This window comes from Chelon labrosus, assembly GCF_963514085.1.
Source record: "Chelon labrosus genome assembly, chromosome: 8".
Taxonomy (NCBI): Eukaryota; Metazoa; Chordata; class Actinopteri; order Mugiliformes; family Mugilidae; genus Chelon; species Chelon labrosus.
In genome coordinates, this window is record NC_140358.1 from 4,866,977 (window position 1) to 4,882,860 (window position 15,884).

At 39.6% G+C, this 15,884-nt stretch overlaps 1 protein-coding gene across 1 annotated transcript; it reads left to right on the plus strand.

Annotated features, from left to right (window-relative positions):
* Nucleotides 1–2,085: 2,085 nt before the first annotated feature.
* Nucleotides 2,086–14,332, plus strand: lingo2 (leucine rich repeat and Ig domain containing 2). The gene is made up of 2 exons (XM_084550513.1): nucleotides 2,086–2,292; nucleotides 12,442–14,332. The coding sequence occupies exons 1-2, from the start codon at nucleotides 2,209–2,211 to the stop codon at nucleotides 14,293–14,295; spliced, it is 1,938 nt and encodes a 645-aa protein (XP_084406639.1). The 5' UTR covers nucleotides 2,086–2,208; the 3' UTR covers nucleotides 14,296–14,332.
* Nucleotides 14,333–15,884: the final 1,552 nt, after the last annotated feature.

Below are 15,884 nucleotides of genomic sequence, written 5' to 3' on the forward strand. Positions count from 1 at the left end.
TGGATGTATCGATGGGGTCTCGTGAAAATATGTTAATGCTGAAATTATGACAACATGGCTAAGTCTTAAACTGTGCTTTGCCACCTCTGTAAATCCGTATGAAAGTAATATAGAATTAATGGAAGGCTGATTAAAATTATATTTCCATGGTATTTCTGCCTGACTCTTATTTCAATTATTCTGTAACTCATATTGTGTAGGTCTCCCTTGTGCCTCCAAAACAGTTGTGACTCATCAGAGAATGGACATGGGCCTTCTGAGGGTGTCCTGCGGTGTCTGGCAACAGAATGTTGTTAGTGGGGGCCTTTAGGTCCTATGGATTTAGGGGAGGGGCCTCTGTGGATCATCCCACAGATATTTGATTAGTTTGGGATCTAGTGAATTTGGAGTCCAGGTCAACACCTTGTGCTGTTCTTCATGTTTTTGAGTTATTCCTAAACTGTTTTTGTGTGTGTGTCTGTGTCAGGCTGCATCCTGCTGGGGATGGCTGCTGCCATCAAGGAGTGTCATTGCTATGGGGTGGGGGTGCCTGGTCTGGTCTAGGTAGATGGTAAATGTCTAAGTAACATCCACATGAATGCCAGGTCCAAAAGTTTCCCAGCAGAACATTGAATTGTCACAAGATGGTCAATGTTATTTACTGCTCCTGTTAGTGGTTTTAATGTTGTGCCTGGTCGGTGTATACTGCACTATTAAACTACATTATTGTTTAGAATAATGGCTTGTCTGCTGTCTTCATATTGCTTTTTATAATGACAAACCATTTCATTGATATTCCAAACATGATGAGAGCGTTAGGAAACCTGCCCCACTGTGTTTGAAGTGAAAGTGAACAGAGTGAGGGGCCGTTAATGCAATATTGACTGAGGCGTTCCAGACAAGAATCAGCAGGACCATCATTTTGGACATTGTCTTTTGCCACCTGCTGTATCTTCTATTTTATTTTGCGACTGTTGTTTTACAACAACTGAATCATGTGACCTGATCAATATCCAATAAGGCTTTGTGATCCTTGCATGGACCATAATCCCACAGGAGAGACATATTAGATTGGTGATAATGGCAAGCTATAAAACAGCCTAATCATTCAAACACTGCCTTTGATTTGTCCTCTGAGTATTCATTAACTCTTCGTCAACAGTTTTCAGCTGTAACTGCAGTCAGATTAGCCCTGTTGTGTGAATTCCCAGGGGGAGTAGTATGTGTAGTATAGTGCGTATGATCTTTTTTTTTTTTATGTGCTTGTTTTGTGAGGTTCTTTGTGGTTGTTTCTTTCCTTTTTTCTTTTTTTTTATTTCAATCTGCAGCACTTTCACATCAATGTCTTTCTAATGTAAAAGCATGGTTGAGTGCTAAATTTATGCATGTATGTATATCAACCTGCAGCAATAATACTACAGCACTGACACTATGATACATCATCTTACACCTATTATGATATTTGCAGTTGCCTCATTGTTCCACCTAAGGATAATCTAGCTACTAAACTTGTTCCACAATATCTGAACACCTTTAGTTAGGAGCCTCAAGAGGCTTTATGGTCTGTTCATCATTGTGTATGAAACCTCACAATACGTGAGGAAAAAGACATGAGACACAACAGGACACATGCAATAGATCTTGTGTATAATGATAAAAGTGATAGAAGGGCAAACACACAGAAGCTGTACTGAATGAACAGACATGGACATCTGACATGCCTTAATCTTCTGAGCCTTTGCTGGTAATGTGTGTTTGTTTAAGTTCTTATTTGTGTGAACATACAATAGGTGCATTGGAATCAATCAATACATCATTACCTTTCTCCGGATTGTTTGAAGTGGCAGTGTGAAACTGAATAATCACTTTATGTATCCGTAAAACCTTTTTTCATCAAATACCTCACACCAGCATATGCTTGAGGCCAAAACTACAGAAAAACATCCAAGCAAATATCAAGGACAGCAAACGGCAATGATGTCTTTCACTACAAGCTTCACGACTGAAAGGAGTTTAATGGCATTGAGCTGCAAGGTCAGAGGGCACATCTCTTGATTGGGCGAGGAGAGGAGGAAACCAAAAAGGAGGGAGGGAGAGGGAGACAAAGAGAGAGAGAGAGAGAGAGAGAGATACGCAGAGGACCAAACATCACATCCACTGAAAACAGTAGCACAAGAGAACGAGATTTAAAACAAGACAGTGGGAATCCATTTTGATTTTGAAAAGGAGATGGAGAGATGTTTTGCAGATATTTGTACAAGATTTCCTGTCAGGTATACTGAAAAACTTTTGGGACATCACAGAGATGCATGGGTACGTTAGAGCTGCATGTGTTACTTTTAGCTGTAACATCTTGAATAATTTCTGTCCCTTACGAAAATGTTTAAATTTTTATCTCTGCATCTCTTTTGCCTGTTTTTGTCCATGAAATGTTAGCTCAGTGGATGTGCTGAAGACAGTGCTGTATGTGATGAACAGTGCAACGTGCACAAACAACAGTGGTTCCTTTGAGGAATTTTCAAAGCTTTGTATTTGCACTGTTTCATTGAAGCACTGAAAACCATCCCTCAGCACAGTACTTGGTCTAAGCTGATGCACTTTTGACAATGGGATACATGATGCTTTCATTATGCAGCTGTAATACTGTTTGTTCTTTCTGAATTTTTGCTACAGGCTTTTTTAGAGTCAGCGTTCCATGTTTTCCTTTTTCACAGCTGATTGTTGATATGACTGCAGTGCTACTTTGACCGTGCAATATTTTCAGTCTTTGGATTCAGGCAGTGCAAGCTGTATGATATATTTAGTTTTGATCAGAGTGTTTAGATGTAAACATAGGCTAAAATGAGGTGTGTGGGACGAGGGGTTGGGGGGTAAAGGGGTTTGCCAGCCACCATTATCTGTGAAGTAGAGACTGAGTCAGAGTACAGATGAAACATCCCCTGACTCAGACCTGATGTGGGCTGTCCACACGTGGAGGAATGATGGGCACCAAGAAGCAAATACACAAGGGCTCTCAGGAGCCCACACAATGCATTAATGGCAGTCGTAGATACATTTTAATCAGTCCACACAATTTATCTCTTGGGGCTTTTTTTTTTTTTTTTTTTTTGGTTCAAAAGAAGGAGAAGGAGGATATTCAATCAATGGTTCTGCTTACCCTTTTAGACTTGAGGCTGAATAAAAATACAGTCTAGGTCAGTAAAAATATAAGACATCAGTGAAGAGAATATGATGCTGTTATGCAAGCTTATGATGAAGTTATTAAAGGAAAGCGACGCTTAAGGAGAACTCTAAAGGCGCTTCTTTCTTCATTTTCTGCCTGACTCTTATCCTTCCCTTCCCTATCGGAGCCTGGCATGTTATAGGGAGCAGGTCTCTAGCCCCTGCAGCACCCAAGTTCAAGTCTTTTTGTTGGCAAGCAGTACACACGCTGCTGGTTGTACCTTTGAGCAAGAAACATCATTTCTTCATTCACAGCTTCAGGGTTGCTGTTGTGGGCTAATCTCTCTGTGGGGGCAGCAGGTGGAAAAAAGACAATCCCTCCAGGCGTCAGTGACTTATGGCAGCAGCGTTGTCTGAAAAGTGAAATGAAAAATGTCAAACCTGAATCATACTTGTTGTCAATCTCACACTGGAACATCATATAGCCATAACATTTTATTTAAGCCCCGGGTGTTGTTGGTTTGTTATTACAATTAGTCAATAATATACTTGCACTCATCTATACAAATACGTGCCTTAAGCTTGTATGACAGGATTTGAAGTCTCTGACGCAGGTATTGATTATCACTCAATAGAGCTAGTGTAGCTTAGTGAGATAAATGTAATTTGTAGTTTATGTGCAGAAGAATATACTACATATTACATATTTAGTATATATTTTGCATTTTATTGTTATCTGCTAGGCCAAAGCGTAGATGGTGATAGATCTGTTTGTATTATCTTTAAATACCATGATTAATGAAGGGGGTTTTGCTGTGCTTACTGAAGCCTATCAATCTGATCTAGTATTTCTATCAGTTGTCTTCATGTTACAGAAGATTGAGGTGCATGTGTAAGGATGATGCAAGGTAATTGCAGGCAAATACTAGAGTCGTTGGATCATTAATTTGCAATATGATAGGTCAGGTTAGGATACACATAACAAGCACTGTTTTTTTTTGTTTTTTTTTCTTCTGTCCTCGCCCCCAGAGAAAAGACAATTAACATAGGAATTTCAAGAAGATGCAGTGAACAGCATGACTCCTCTGTGCACTTTATTAACACCAACATTAGCCCATGAAATTATGTATTTGCAAAAAGCTAACTGACTTATTTAGAAAAAACAAAGAAAAGAAAAAACTAAACATGGGATTGATTAAGAGATTGATTTTTTAAGAAACAGCAGTGTTCTGCATCTTTGATAAATCATTTCTGTAACATGTGCTGTGGGCAATTTTCCCCTCTTTATGTGAGACTAAATATGAGTCCTGAATGTCCCAGTCAAATTGAAGGAACAGAGACTCCCCTCTGGAGAGCAGTCTGACCTGCTTAAGTGGTAAAATAAAGCATAAAGACATTGCTTCACTATCATCTAAAGATGCATTAATGTTTATCCTGTATTCTAATGGAAGTGGAGAGTGGGTGTCATTTAACTCAAAAAAATAAATAATACTGCCATAAAACTCTTAATACATAACACAACGCTCTCTAATGAACTGACAAATTGGCTGATTTTTCTGTTTCACTCATCGCAAATGCAATAACATGACAATGCCGTGTTCCACACACCTTATTAAGCCCATATTGTCACCATTTTATTTTTATCCTCCCACATTTAATTACCAAGTTTTTGTTACCTTTTTACAAGCCCGTGCTGTTCTCCAAAGTTTTCGGATTTTAATAGTTATTAGACATAGAGGATTAACTCTCACCTCTGAGAGGCTTTTTCCTTTGGGATGAATCGAGATCTGACAGTTTGATGCGGTCGCCTTGAGTCTTTCCCAAAACCGAGGGTTATCAGACACAAAAAAACAGCAACTGACTCAATCTACCAAGTTTATCTCTAATTAACACGGATTAATTGAGCTTTGACTTCGCTCTGCAAGCCAAGCAGAAGGGTAATTTGAGCATGGAAGCCTATTATTGCCTGAGGCTGTTGATCCTCACTGTTAAGGGTTCTAGGTCCCAAAGCCCTCAGTCATGTGACTATGATCATGTTTCTCTTGCACCGTGTGACTTAATGAATTATACAGCTTGCCACACCAAATCCAATTTATAAAAATGGAACAATTACTAACATGGGTGTTTTGATTTTTCACTGCCATATGCATGCATTAAGTATAAATAAGACTGCTGCTGCCCTTGTTCTTTTGTTTTCTCGTATCCTCCTTCTACCAGTACAAGTACCGCTGCGTTCCACCCTTAATTATTTGTGTTTGGCAAAATTGAAGGAGGCAGTGTCGTTTAATCGCATGCAGGTCACATCCTGTGGAGGCATTCTGTTCCATGAGAAGTCAGATTGACAGTGGTTTATTAAAGGACCACAGTGTCATTTTGCATGTTGGCAGGCTCACCTTAAAGCCTCGCTGCCCTTTACAAAGATCCTCTCAATAATGGATAAGTCAAAGAGCATTGCAGTCTCTTCCCTCTCATTATGATCCCATTTGATTACTCGGCGATGCTCTTTGAAAAGGTGGGTTAATTGCACACTCTGACTGTGAACTAACCTGCAAGTTAATAACATCTTTCCTTCAGGGTAGCATCATTATAAGATATAAGCCTCATTAAAATAAAATGATGATTTAATAACTCTCCCTTACAATGACCCTTATGAGGATGTGCTGTTATTTTGTACTTGTGTGGGAAATTAAGACATCAAACACTGGGGTTCTGATGTCCTCTGCTGTTTTCAAGAAGCAAAACTTTAGCAATTCTCCACCACAGAAACTCAAAAATGCAGTATGCTTACATTAAAAAAATGCAGTGGTGGCATGGTTTTCTCTCACACTTGAGTGATTTGAGTAATATTGTGAGCCTTCGTTTTTGTCACTTTCTGAAAGAGCCTTCTTTCACATTCGTTCCTTGTTATAGCCAATTACATTACGATGAGTTGGACCCGTTGATGCGGGGGCAGCCATGTCAGATGCTAATGTACAAGAGAGCTTGCTGTATAACTGCTGCACCCAGTATGTAGCACATTCTCTCCCTGCATGATTACACATAATGTTGCTTTCATTATTGCTTTATTCCTCACACAGCCCCCTTCCTCTGCGGCTTTGCTTGAGCTCTCAAAGTTAATTTCCCTCCTTTTCCTGCCTTCCAAAGTGGCTCTTCCTCCGAGCCATCTTGCAAAGTCAAAATATCAAAATTTGACGCTTTGATTATGCTTTTTAAGGGGTGTTGATAATTGCTGGGTAAAGAAAGCCACTTTCTCCCACCATGCACCATAAACATAGGGAGGCTTTTCTGTGTGAAGAGGAATCACATTATGTGCGATGATCAGTGCCTGGGGGCCACATCAAACACAGTCTGAAAACCTTTCCAGAGGAGATAGAGGCAGGCCAATTTCACAAGTGGCTTTTTATTGGTTGATTGCACAGAGGCCAAGTTGTTATCTAAATCCTCAAACTACTTGGGCAAAATAAGAAGTGCCTTGTGAGCATTCAGGGTGTGCAAACTTACCCCTCAGATAAATGCTGAAGGGAAGTATTTACAACCAACAGTTTTGTAGGATTATGGCTTAAGAAACTATGTGTAAACAGAATGTAGTGGTTACAAAGTCAACCAGTGACATATAGTGTGATTGCAAGTGTATAAAAAAAAAAACGCACATTTGATTTTCATGTTTTCATTTTAACTGGCTAATCTCATAACAAATAAACTGCATTCATGCTTCATATAGCCTATGTCCAAAATAAACTCAAAACCTTTTACAGAAGTGCAAAAAAATGTTCGTTTTTTACAGAGTACATCGGTCTGCATTAGTGAGTATTTTCCCTTGCCAAGTTCACAATGCAGTCAAACAAGCCTCCTTCCTGTTCAGGCAGATCTACCATTAAGTGATTTAATTTATCATTTTGCATAATTACATCCGCTCCATATTGGAGCTGTGGGGGTAATTAGTTGGTAAATAATTTGAAATCAAACATGGGTAATGGGTGTCCACTCAGCCCGGCGGGGGGAGAGACACTGATGAGCAAACTGACCCTTGATTGCTTGACTCAATTTGGTCCAATTAAAACAAAATCAACTAGGGTGTTTTCTCTCTGCTAGACTCAAAATGATCTGCTTTGGATTCTGCCGATATACCCGTACACGTAGACTCTAAAATCACCCGTACATTACAGAATGTTAATTAGTTGTCCATATGCAAAGAACACACAGTTTGTATTTTATTTTTCCCCATAGAAGAAAATTAATTAAAGGATAAATATAAATGTCAGACTTTAATCCTGAAATCACCTCGTACTAATTATATAAACTTGATGATAATAATGATTGCTGCAGTTTTAAAATAAAAACATTAAGTTACTCCATTTGTCACTGTCATCAAGTGACCTTTTCAAGTAAAGAAATAATTACGTCTTAATCACCATGGTATTTAATATATTGTTTACTTGCTGTACACATCATATAACCATTGTTTTAGGGAATTATGGCAGTTTTATGTCGTAAAACACATGGTAATGAACCACGTTTAAGCTGAAATCTTACTGCTTAACACTTGTTAAAATGTCATCATCATCTCTTGATGTGGTTGGGCCTTGCTTTGATTATGAACATGCAAAAAATAGTGATAAACAGCAGTGTAATGCTACGGAATAATGCACACAGGAAGTAAAAGGAAAGTGTCATAGTGTGAACGTGCAAAACGAAGATACAGAAAGTCTGAGATAAGCCAGGGAAGATATCAGTGGACGGCCTCAGGAGCAATTGCAATCCCCTGTAAACAGTGGCTACGATCTTATTTTTAGATTCGTTTTTGATAAAACCTCTTGTAGCGTTCACTTACCTCAGCACCAAGTCAAGGGTTCTGAGCTTCAGTAACCTCTATTAATATGACATGCGAGCAAATAAGCTTTTATTTACCGTATGGTTGTGCAGCTGAAATATAAACAGAAAGCATTTCAGAGACAGGCAGTTAGTGGAATTATGACTAACGGCGCATGCAGGACTGTGTTTTGCCTCTCTGGTAAAGACAGACGTCATCTCTACTCATCCTTTCAGTGGTTAGCCCTAGGCTGTGTTGAAAAGTAAAGAGCATCAACATGGGATGGAAGCGCCCCACATGTATTCAACAATTTATATGGAAATTAGACTGAGATGGCAATAGAAGACTGTATGCGTGCAGAAAAATGAGCTAAGACAAATATGTCTTTGTATATTCATCCTAGTGAAAGAATACATCATGAAGTATTACGTAAGTCTGAGATTCAAATTGGGCCCCTTGTGTACATATGCTTGGGATGATGGCATTGCGCAGGCGACCTCAGCACCCCTACGAAATGGCCGTTCACGGATTTACGCTGAGTCAGATACCATTAGCCGTTATCATTCCCCTCTCAGGATCCAACCCTGCACTAATGTGGGTCAGGGGCCACATTATAGAAACACCTTTACGGTGCAGTCTTATCTCACAGTGCATTGCAGGATCTCTGCCACTGGACTGTTCTTGAATGGCAGTTTCCAGGATACTTGGATGAAATGAAAATGTTTGCAAAAAATGTCATTTTATTTTGTGGCTGCATGTATTATTCTATATTGAGATGCGATAGTTAAAATGAACGTAGATGAAAGCCAGTGTCTTTATGACTCTGCTAATGCTGTTGTAGGCAACAAAATGTTTTCTACTAGAGTGCTCTTACCACAGTGCCGTACTGTCAAGGCAGTACTAGTTAGTTGCGGGAAAAAAGTGTGCAATACACTGAAATCATTTTATAACATTGTTGAAAAACGGTGATTTTTAAGAGTGTTTCTGTTGATATTTCTTCTGTACCTGTGAATATTACAGATTTTACCATAGTGTAGTTTGTCTTGAGAGAAAGGAAATTGTATCTGAAAGGCATAAGCAGCACACAATCAATCACTGCAAAAAACAGCTCAGAACATAAGACACATTCATTACGTGTGGTTCCCAGTTAAATTATCAAGGAAATGTGAAAAATAGGCAATGCACCCAGAAGTGAGGGGTGAAATCCACCCTGCATGAGCAGATAGCTGAGATTTTATTTGTGGATGTTGCCTCAGGGCATGTATCTAATTCTATGCAGCATTTGCTGTTGTTCAGAACACACTTCAGCGGGCACAACTGATGATACACTTGCATTATGGTTCTCTCAATTCAGGAGTGCACAGGTGAGGGGGTCACATCACACGCTTACTGTTCCTCTGATTACACAGTGTTGCTAAGAAATCCAATCATTATCCTGATTAGGCACCCTCTTAGTAAACCCTTGAATCATATGATGCTTCAATTCACGTGGGCAGCATGTGTGTGCGTAAATCAGTTACTCTGTGCGAAGATTCTGCTGAAACGTAAGCTCACAGATCATAAATGGACCAACTTGGAGAGTTGTCTTTATAAGAAAGACAAATGATTCTGTCTGTTCATATTCTGTATGTACAATATGATGCTTTACTCTTAACACAGTCTTTACTCTTAACGTCACAGCCTGTGGCTTTCCAAAGGCCACCTTATACTATCTCAGGATTTTCTTTGAATAATTCAGGAAGTATCATCAAAAAGCTAAGGTAAAGACAGACACAAGAATCTTTGGTTAAGTCTTACTGGCTCTGTGTAACATTAGCCTGAGTCTAGTCCTTACAGTGTGAGTCCCACAGTTACAATATTGAGATGAGGGGAAGGTGGATTTTAAACTGGTGACCCGCCTGCAGTTCAGTGTGCTGTATCATTAAAATGGTTACATGTCGGGATATATTGAGATATGGAGGATCTTGTACGCTGAGGCAGAGGCAGAGCTTGAGCTCTGAGCAGATACAGGGTGTGAGAGGGAGTAGTTTGTGTGTGTGTGTGTGTGTAGCTCGTTAAGTATTCTTAGTTGCGAGAGCCATGTTTAAATATCATATGTGGGGAGTTGAGAATCAGACTCTGTATGTGTCAGCAGTTTGGTTGCATGGATGCAATTATTTGTCCAATCTGAGGCTGGACGCTGGACCACACTTCTATTTCTGCAAAGTCTCTGCTTTAGCTCAGTCGAAATAACCAACAGTTCAGAAGAAATGATGGCATAGCTACATCTCGGCCATTTCATTTTAAACAAAAACTAAGCATTCATGCTGTGGTCATTCAGAAAAGTTGATATTACTGTATGTCCATCCAGTCTTGGGTGCAGAGACTATCTGGTTCATGCAAAAAGGGCTGGGTGAAGTGGAATATCAGTGCCACTGACATCTAACAGCAATAGCTTAACACATGAATAACTGGATCCTCCAGAAAACTAGCCTGTTGTCCCGATGTTGCAGGATATGGTATGAATCCACAGGACCAAAAATTATTGAATTACTCCAATGACAATAGAAATACATCATAAAATTGTTTCATGAAATGTCTGTAAACACCATGAACAATTGTGCTTAATAGTTCTGCGCTCTGGTGCCACTTTCCGAATCAGAGGCTGCAGATTTAATAACATATGTGTCCTGCTACCTGCAGATGGCTGCAGGGATTTAATGAACTGAAGGAGAAGCTTCTCGTGGACAGCAGATACCAAAACAGCACCAGAGTACAAACAATTCGCTCCTGACCGCTTTATTTGCATGAACCTCCCACTTCTTTGTTCCTCTCCCTCCACCTGTGCACTCTGCGTTCCAACGCTTGGCACTGGAGTAACACAGTCAGGCAAAGCGAGTTTCTAGTTCATGTAAATACCAGTGCCTCTTGCACTGGTCGTTAAAATCAATAACTTCATTCTCTTTCCCATACACGCTAAATGAACCTAGGTGAACTATTCCTCACCTCGTGGATTTGCAAAGAGCCTTAGCAAAAAATAATGTATGAAGGATTTTATGCATGTAGAACACAGCTAATTGCATTTGACATTTATTTTGTATGGAATATGGAAAATATTGGTAGAAATATTATGTTCATTGATTTTTATTTTAGTTTTTACTGAAAAATATCTCAAAAGGTGTTAAATTCTTAAAGTGTGCTGATATCCTGATAATACCTATATGACAAACCTTAGACAAGGGAAGGTAAATAAATACATAGGCCAATGACAACAAATACTGGAGAAAATGTATGTATCAACATGTAGATAGTATACAACAGTAGCATAAATAAATGTAAGTTACTAAAACCGTCTTTTAGTCAGCGATACAATCCAATGCTTCACTCACACAGAGCAGAGACGTTTTTCCATTGTAGTTTATTTGTGCGGTTGACATGCCGTTTTTCTTCAAGGGTATACCATCATAGCATTTTACATCTAAATCTGTCAGCATATTAAGAGCCCCATAAAATAATTCAGATTATTCTTGTCATCATTTATATTTAGCACACCAAATGAGGCAGGGACATGTTGCAATCACTGCAACCTGTTACCCAGTCTGTTTGTTGCAAGCCTTGCATTAGTTCATATACTGTATGTATTTCATGTGCTTATGACGTGTACTGCATATATGAGTAGGATGCAAAAGCAGCATACAATTCAGATAAACCAGGCTGTATTTTAATCCAAGTTTTCCCAGAAGCTGCACAACTCTGGCTCTGGAGTCCTTTAAAACCAGATTTAGTTGAATTGGTTTATGTGGACTTGTTTGTCTACAGTGTCTTGTTTGTTTTGTGGTTATGCTTATTATCACAATCAAAATATTCTACCAACCTTAAATGATTTGCAACAGTCTTTACTTGTTGATTTGGTGTGTGACTTCTTTGTTTCTGTCTGTGCCTCTTAGTTGCAGTTGTGTGCTCCAAGTGATACAGTTGATGATATTTCTGAGTGCTATTATTTCCAAGTAAAATAGTAAGAAAGCGTGTGTGTAACTTCATAGAGTGGTATTTTATATTCATCTGAAAGGAGAATCTGAGCTGACAACGTACACTAGAGATATACATTTTAACCAGCACTGTTGTGCCGTGATGGAGCATCTAATTGAAGAAAGGAAGGAAAAGATAGCAGATAGATTCAGCTGATGAAAGTGAAAAAAGTGCAAAATTCTTTAATTCAGTTGGAGATTAGTGGAGAACCAAAGACTGGGAGCCCAGCCCAACTTTCCTGTATTCCCAGGTGGGAAGAGAAGGCTAACTAACAGAAAGATTTAGCTATTTCTGTGAAGCGAGCTACATGAGGTCTGTTTTATTTCATAAAATTTTCATTGTGGGCATCTTAGGCCATTTTCTCTATAGTAGAGTATTTCCATAATATTTTTAAAAAAAGTTACTGATTCTACAAAACCATAATCAATATGAATGACTTACTAAATCTTTTTTTCCCCTCTGTGTTCTTTCTTGTTTTGCAGAACCGTGACAGAATGTTCGACTGTATGAGCAAAGTCATGCTGCACACGGTCGTCTCATGCTGGCAGCCATTCCTGGGATTGGCCCTTGTGGCGGTCTTTGCGGGCTCTACCTTGGGGTGTCCCTCCCGCTGCGAGTGTTCAGCGCAGACCAAGGCAGTTGTCTGCCACCGCAAGCGCATGCCCAGCATTCCAGATGGCATTCCAACTGAGACCAGGATCCTGGACCTGAGTAAGAATAAGATGACAATGATCAGCCCTGATGACTTTGTTGCCTTTCCTGGACTTGAGGAATTGGACCTCAGTGGAAATGTTATCAGCTATGTTGAGCCTGGAGCTTTTAATGCCCTGTTTAACATGCACTCGCTCAGTCTCAAGAGCAATCGTATAAAGCTCATTGCTCTGGGCGTCTTTGCAGGCCTAACAAATCTTACCCGACTGGATATAAGCGACAACAAGATCGTCATCCTCCTGGATTACATGTTCCAGGACTTGCACAATCTAAAGTTTTTGGAAGTGGGCGACAATGATCTGGTTTACATTTCTCACCGTGCATTCAGTGGACTTCTGAGCCTGGAGATACTAACCTTAGAAAGGTGCAACCTTACAGTTGTACCCACTGAGGCCCTTTCTCATCTGCACAACCTGGTCAGCCTCCATCTACGATACCTCAGCATTAGCACTTTGCATCCATACTCATTCAAAAAGTTGTTCCGACTGCGGCATTTGGAAATTGATAACTGGCCTTCACTAGACCACGTGCCAGCTAATACCCTGCATGGCCTCAACCTGACGACGCTCTCCATAACCAACACCAATTTGTCCTCCTTTCCTTATCAAGCCCTGAAGCATCTGCCCTACCTGACGCACCTCAACCTGTCCTATAATCGTATTAAGCACATTGAAGGGGGAATGCTGATAGAACTGGTTCGGCTGCGAGAGCTGCATCTAGTTGGAGCTCAACTGACCGCCATTGAACCATATGCTTTCCAAGGCTTGCGGGGTCTCAAAGTCCTCAATGTTTCTCACAACCGACTAGACACACTGGAGAAGGGTGTTTTTCAGTCCCCAGAGGCTCTAGAGGTTCTTCTGATTGACAACAACCCCTTAGTGTGTGACTGCCGTCTCATGTGGATCCTACAGAAAAGACACTCAATCTTCTTTGGGGATTTGCAGCCAGAATGCAGCACACCTGAAGGTATTCGTGGCCGACCTTTTAAGGAGTTTAAGGAGACTCTTCTGTCTTACTATGTGACATGCACCAAGCCAAAAATTCGTGAGAATAAAACACAAACAATTACTGTGGATGAGGGCCAGCAGGCGATGTTGCGCTGCAGCGCTGAGGGGACACCAAGGCCCACAGTGTCATGGCTGTCCCCGCGTCGACGAGTTCTGACAAGCAGGAGCCATGGTAGAGTGATGGTGCACAACAATGGTACACTAGAGATCAAATCAGCAGAAGTACAAGACAGTGGAGTGTACCTTTGCCTTGCCTCTAATACCGCTGGGAATGACACCCTGATGACTTCGTTGGCGGTGAAAAGTCTGGGATCGCTGTATGCTAACAGGACCCAGTACTACACAGATCCCAGCAACACCACTGCCAATGGAACGACCGGTGTGACCCTCGGTTTGGACCTCAAGACTATTTTAGTCTCAACAGCTATGGGTTGTTTCACGTTCCTGGGAGTGGTTTTGTTTTGTTTCCTGCTCCTTTTTGTTTGGAGCAGAGGTAAAGGAAAACATAAAAACAACATTGATGTTGAGTATGTGCCTCGGTCAAAGTCTAATGGCACTAATGTTGACTCGGCAGAAGGACAAGCTGGTCCTCGCCGCTTTAACATGAAAATGATGTGACTTGTTTTATAGATCCAAGAATCTGGATTGTGGAAATGCCTAAAGTACAATGATTTTTTTTTTCTTTTTCTTCTTTTTTTTTTTCCCGAAAAAGGACAACTGAACTTCTCACTGCTACAAGGAAAGGTGGTAGTGAAAACATTGGGGCATCATGACACAATGAAATCACAGGATCTTGACAGAACGTTTGGATACTGTGTTTCAAATATGAAAAGCATCAGTAAACTCTTACATAAATGCCAGCAGGCAACTTCTCGGATGAGGAGGGGAAACGGGTGCTGCCATGGGAACCTGGAAGGAATAGTGTCATTTATCAGCTTTTTGAAGTTTATATGCCCAAAAAAAATCCTTCTGTTTAGAGTTATCTCTACAGACTCAGCTGAACCATGTACAGTACAAATTTGTATCTAAGCTATTAACCTACTTTGTTTAGTCTTGCGCCATGCTTATCCACTGAACAAATCAATGAAGTAGACCATTATTTACTTTGTTCAACAATTTGCATATGTGTACCTAATGCTTCATTATGTACATGTATGTACATATTCATTCAAAAGAACTATTGAGTGCAATATTCATGGGATGCATTAGCCAAAATTGATATAACCCCACATGTTCAGCAAAAACACACTTCAGACTTTTGAAGTTTCCATTGATTCAGGAAGGGCTTCTATGGTTGATTATACGTCCCTGTTCCGCCAATTGATTGCTAAATATAAATGAATATATATTATTTAACAATAAAAATAGAAGAAAAAAAAAGATTTTATTTATGGAAAAAAAAAAAAAAATTACGAATACTACTAAAATCTGTCCTCAAAAGCTGTTCAGGATCTAAAATAACACTTGGATTATCATAAAGATGACTCATCATTGGTTGTACCTACATGAAACACCTCTTTGTCCTATTTTTGTCTCTTTTATTCCTTTAACTGTATCTTTGCTGGTTGGCAAACTACATGTGTCAATTCTGCTACAGTGACATTTGCATCATTTTCCCCAGCAGGAAATTTGGACTTTGTTGTGGTAGTTCTTCATTTTGTTGTTGAATCATTTAGATTGTGAAAACTTCAAAAGTGAAAGTAAAAAAAAAAAAAAAAAATGTATGTGAAAATAAATGACGATGTATTTGTATCATGAGTCTGACTAAATGACTAAAACATAATGAAATCTTCTTTTCCTCACATTCACTAATGGACTAATTATTTTTTATTTATTTTTTATCAGTGCAACCGTTTGAATATGACTGCAACGGTGAAACCAGAAATATGCTGTTATTGATAAAACGTCATCTCAAAATCTTCACAAACATTCACAAGCAAAATAACAAAGCCACCTTTTGGTAAGGCATATTTTTACAGAACTACCTCGTACATACCACTGTACACTGTACTTAAAAATGTCAACATACAGGATATATATATATATATATATATATATATAGACAGAGAGAGAGAGAGGTGCTGGTGACTTGTTCAGGATGAATGAATGAATGAATATATACATAAGTATGATACAGTGATGGAGAGCTGGAATACACTACTATAAGTAATAGGTTTCTCACGAGAAACAAACTTGTGAATGCATTA

What these genes read in the sequence shown, in the direction of transcription:
- lingo2 (XM_084550513.1), top strand. Translation starts at nt 2,209, where the DNA reads ATGGAGAGATGTTTTGCAGATATTTGTACAAGATTTCCTGTCAGGTAT. An exon ending in GACATCACAGAGATGCATGG is followed by an intron (nt 2,293 to 12,441) that starts GTACGTTAGAGC and finishes CTTGTTTTGCAG; the next exon opens with AACCGTGACAGAATGTTCGA.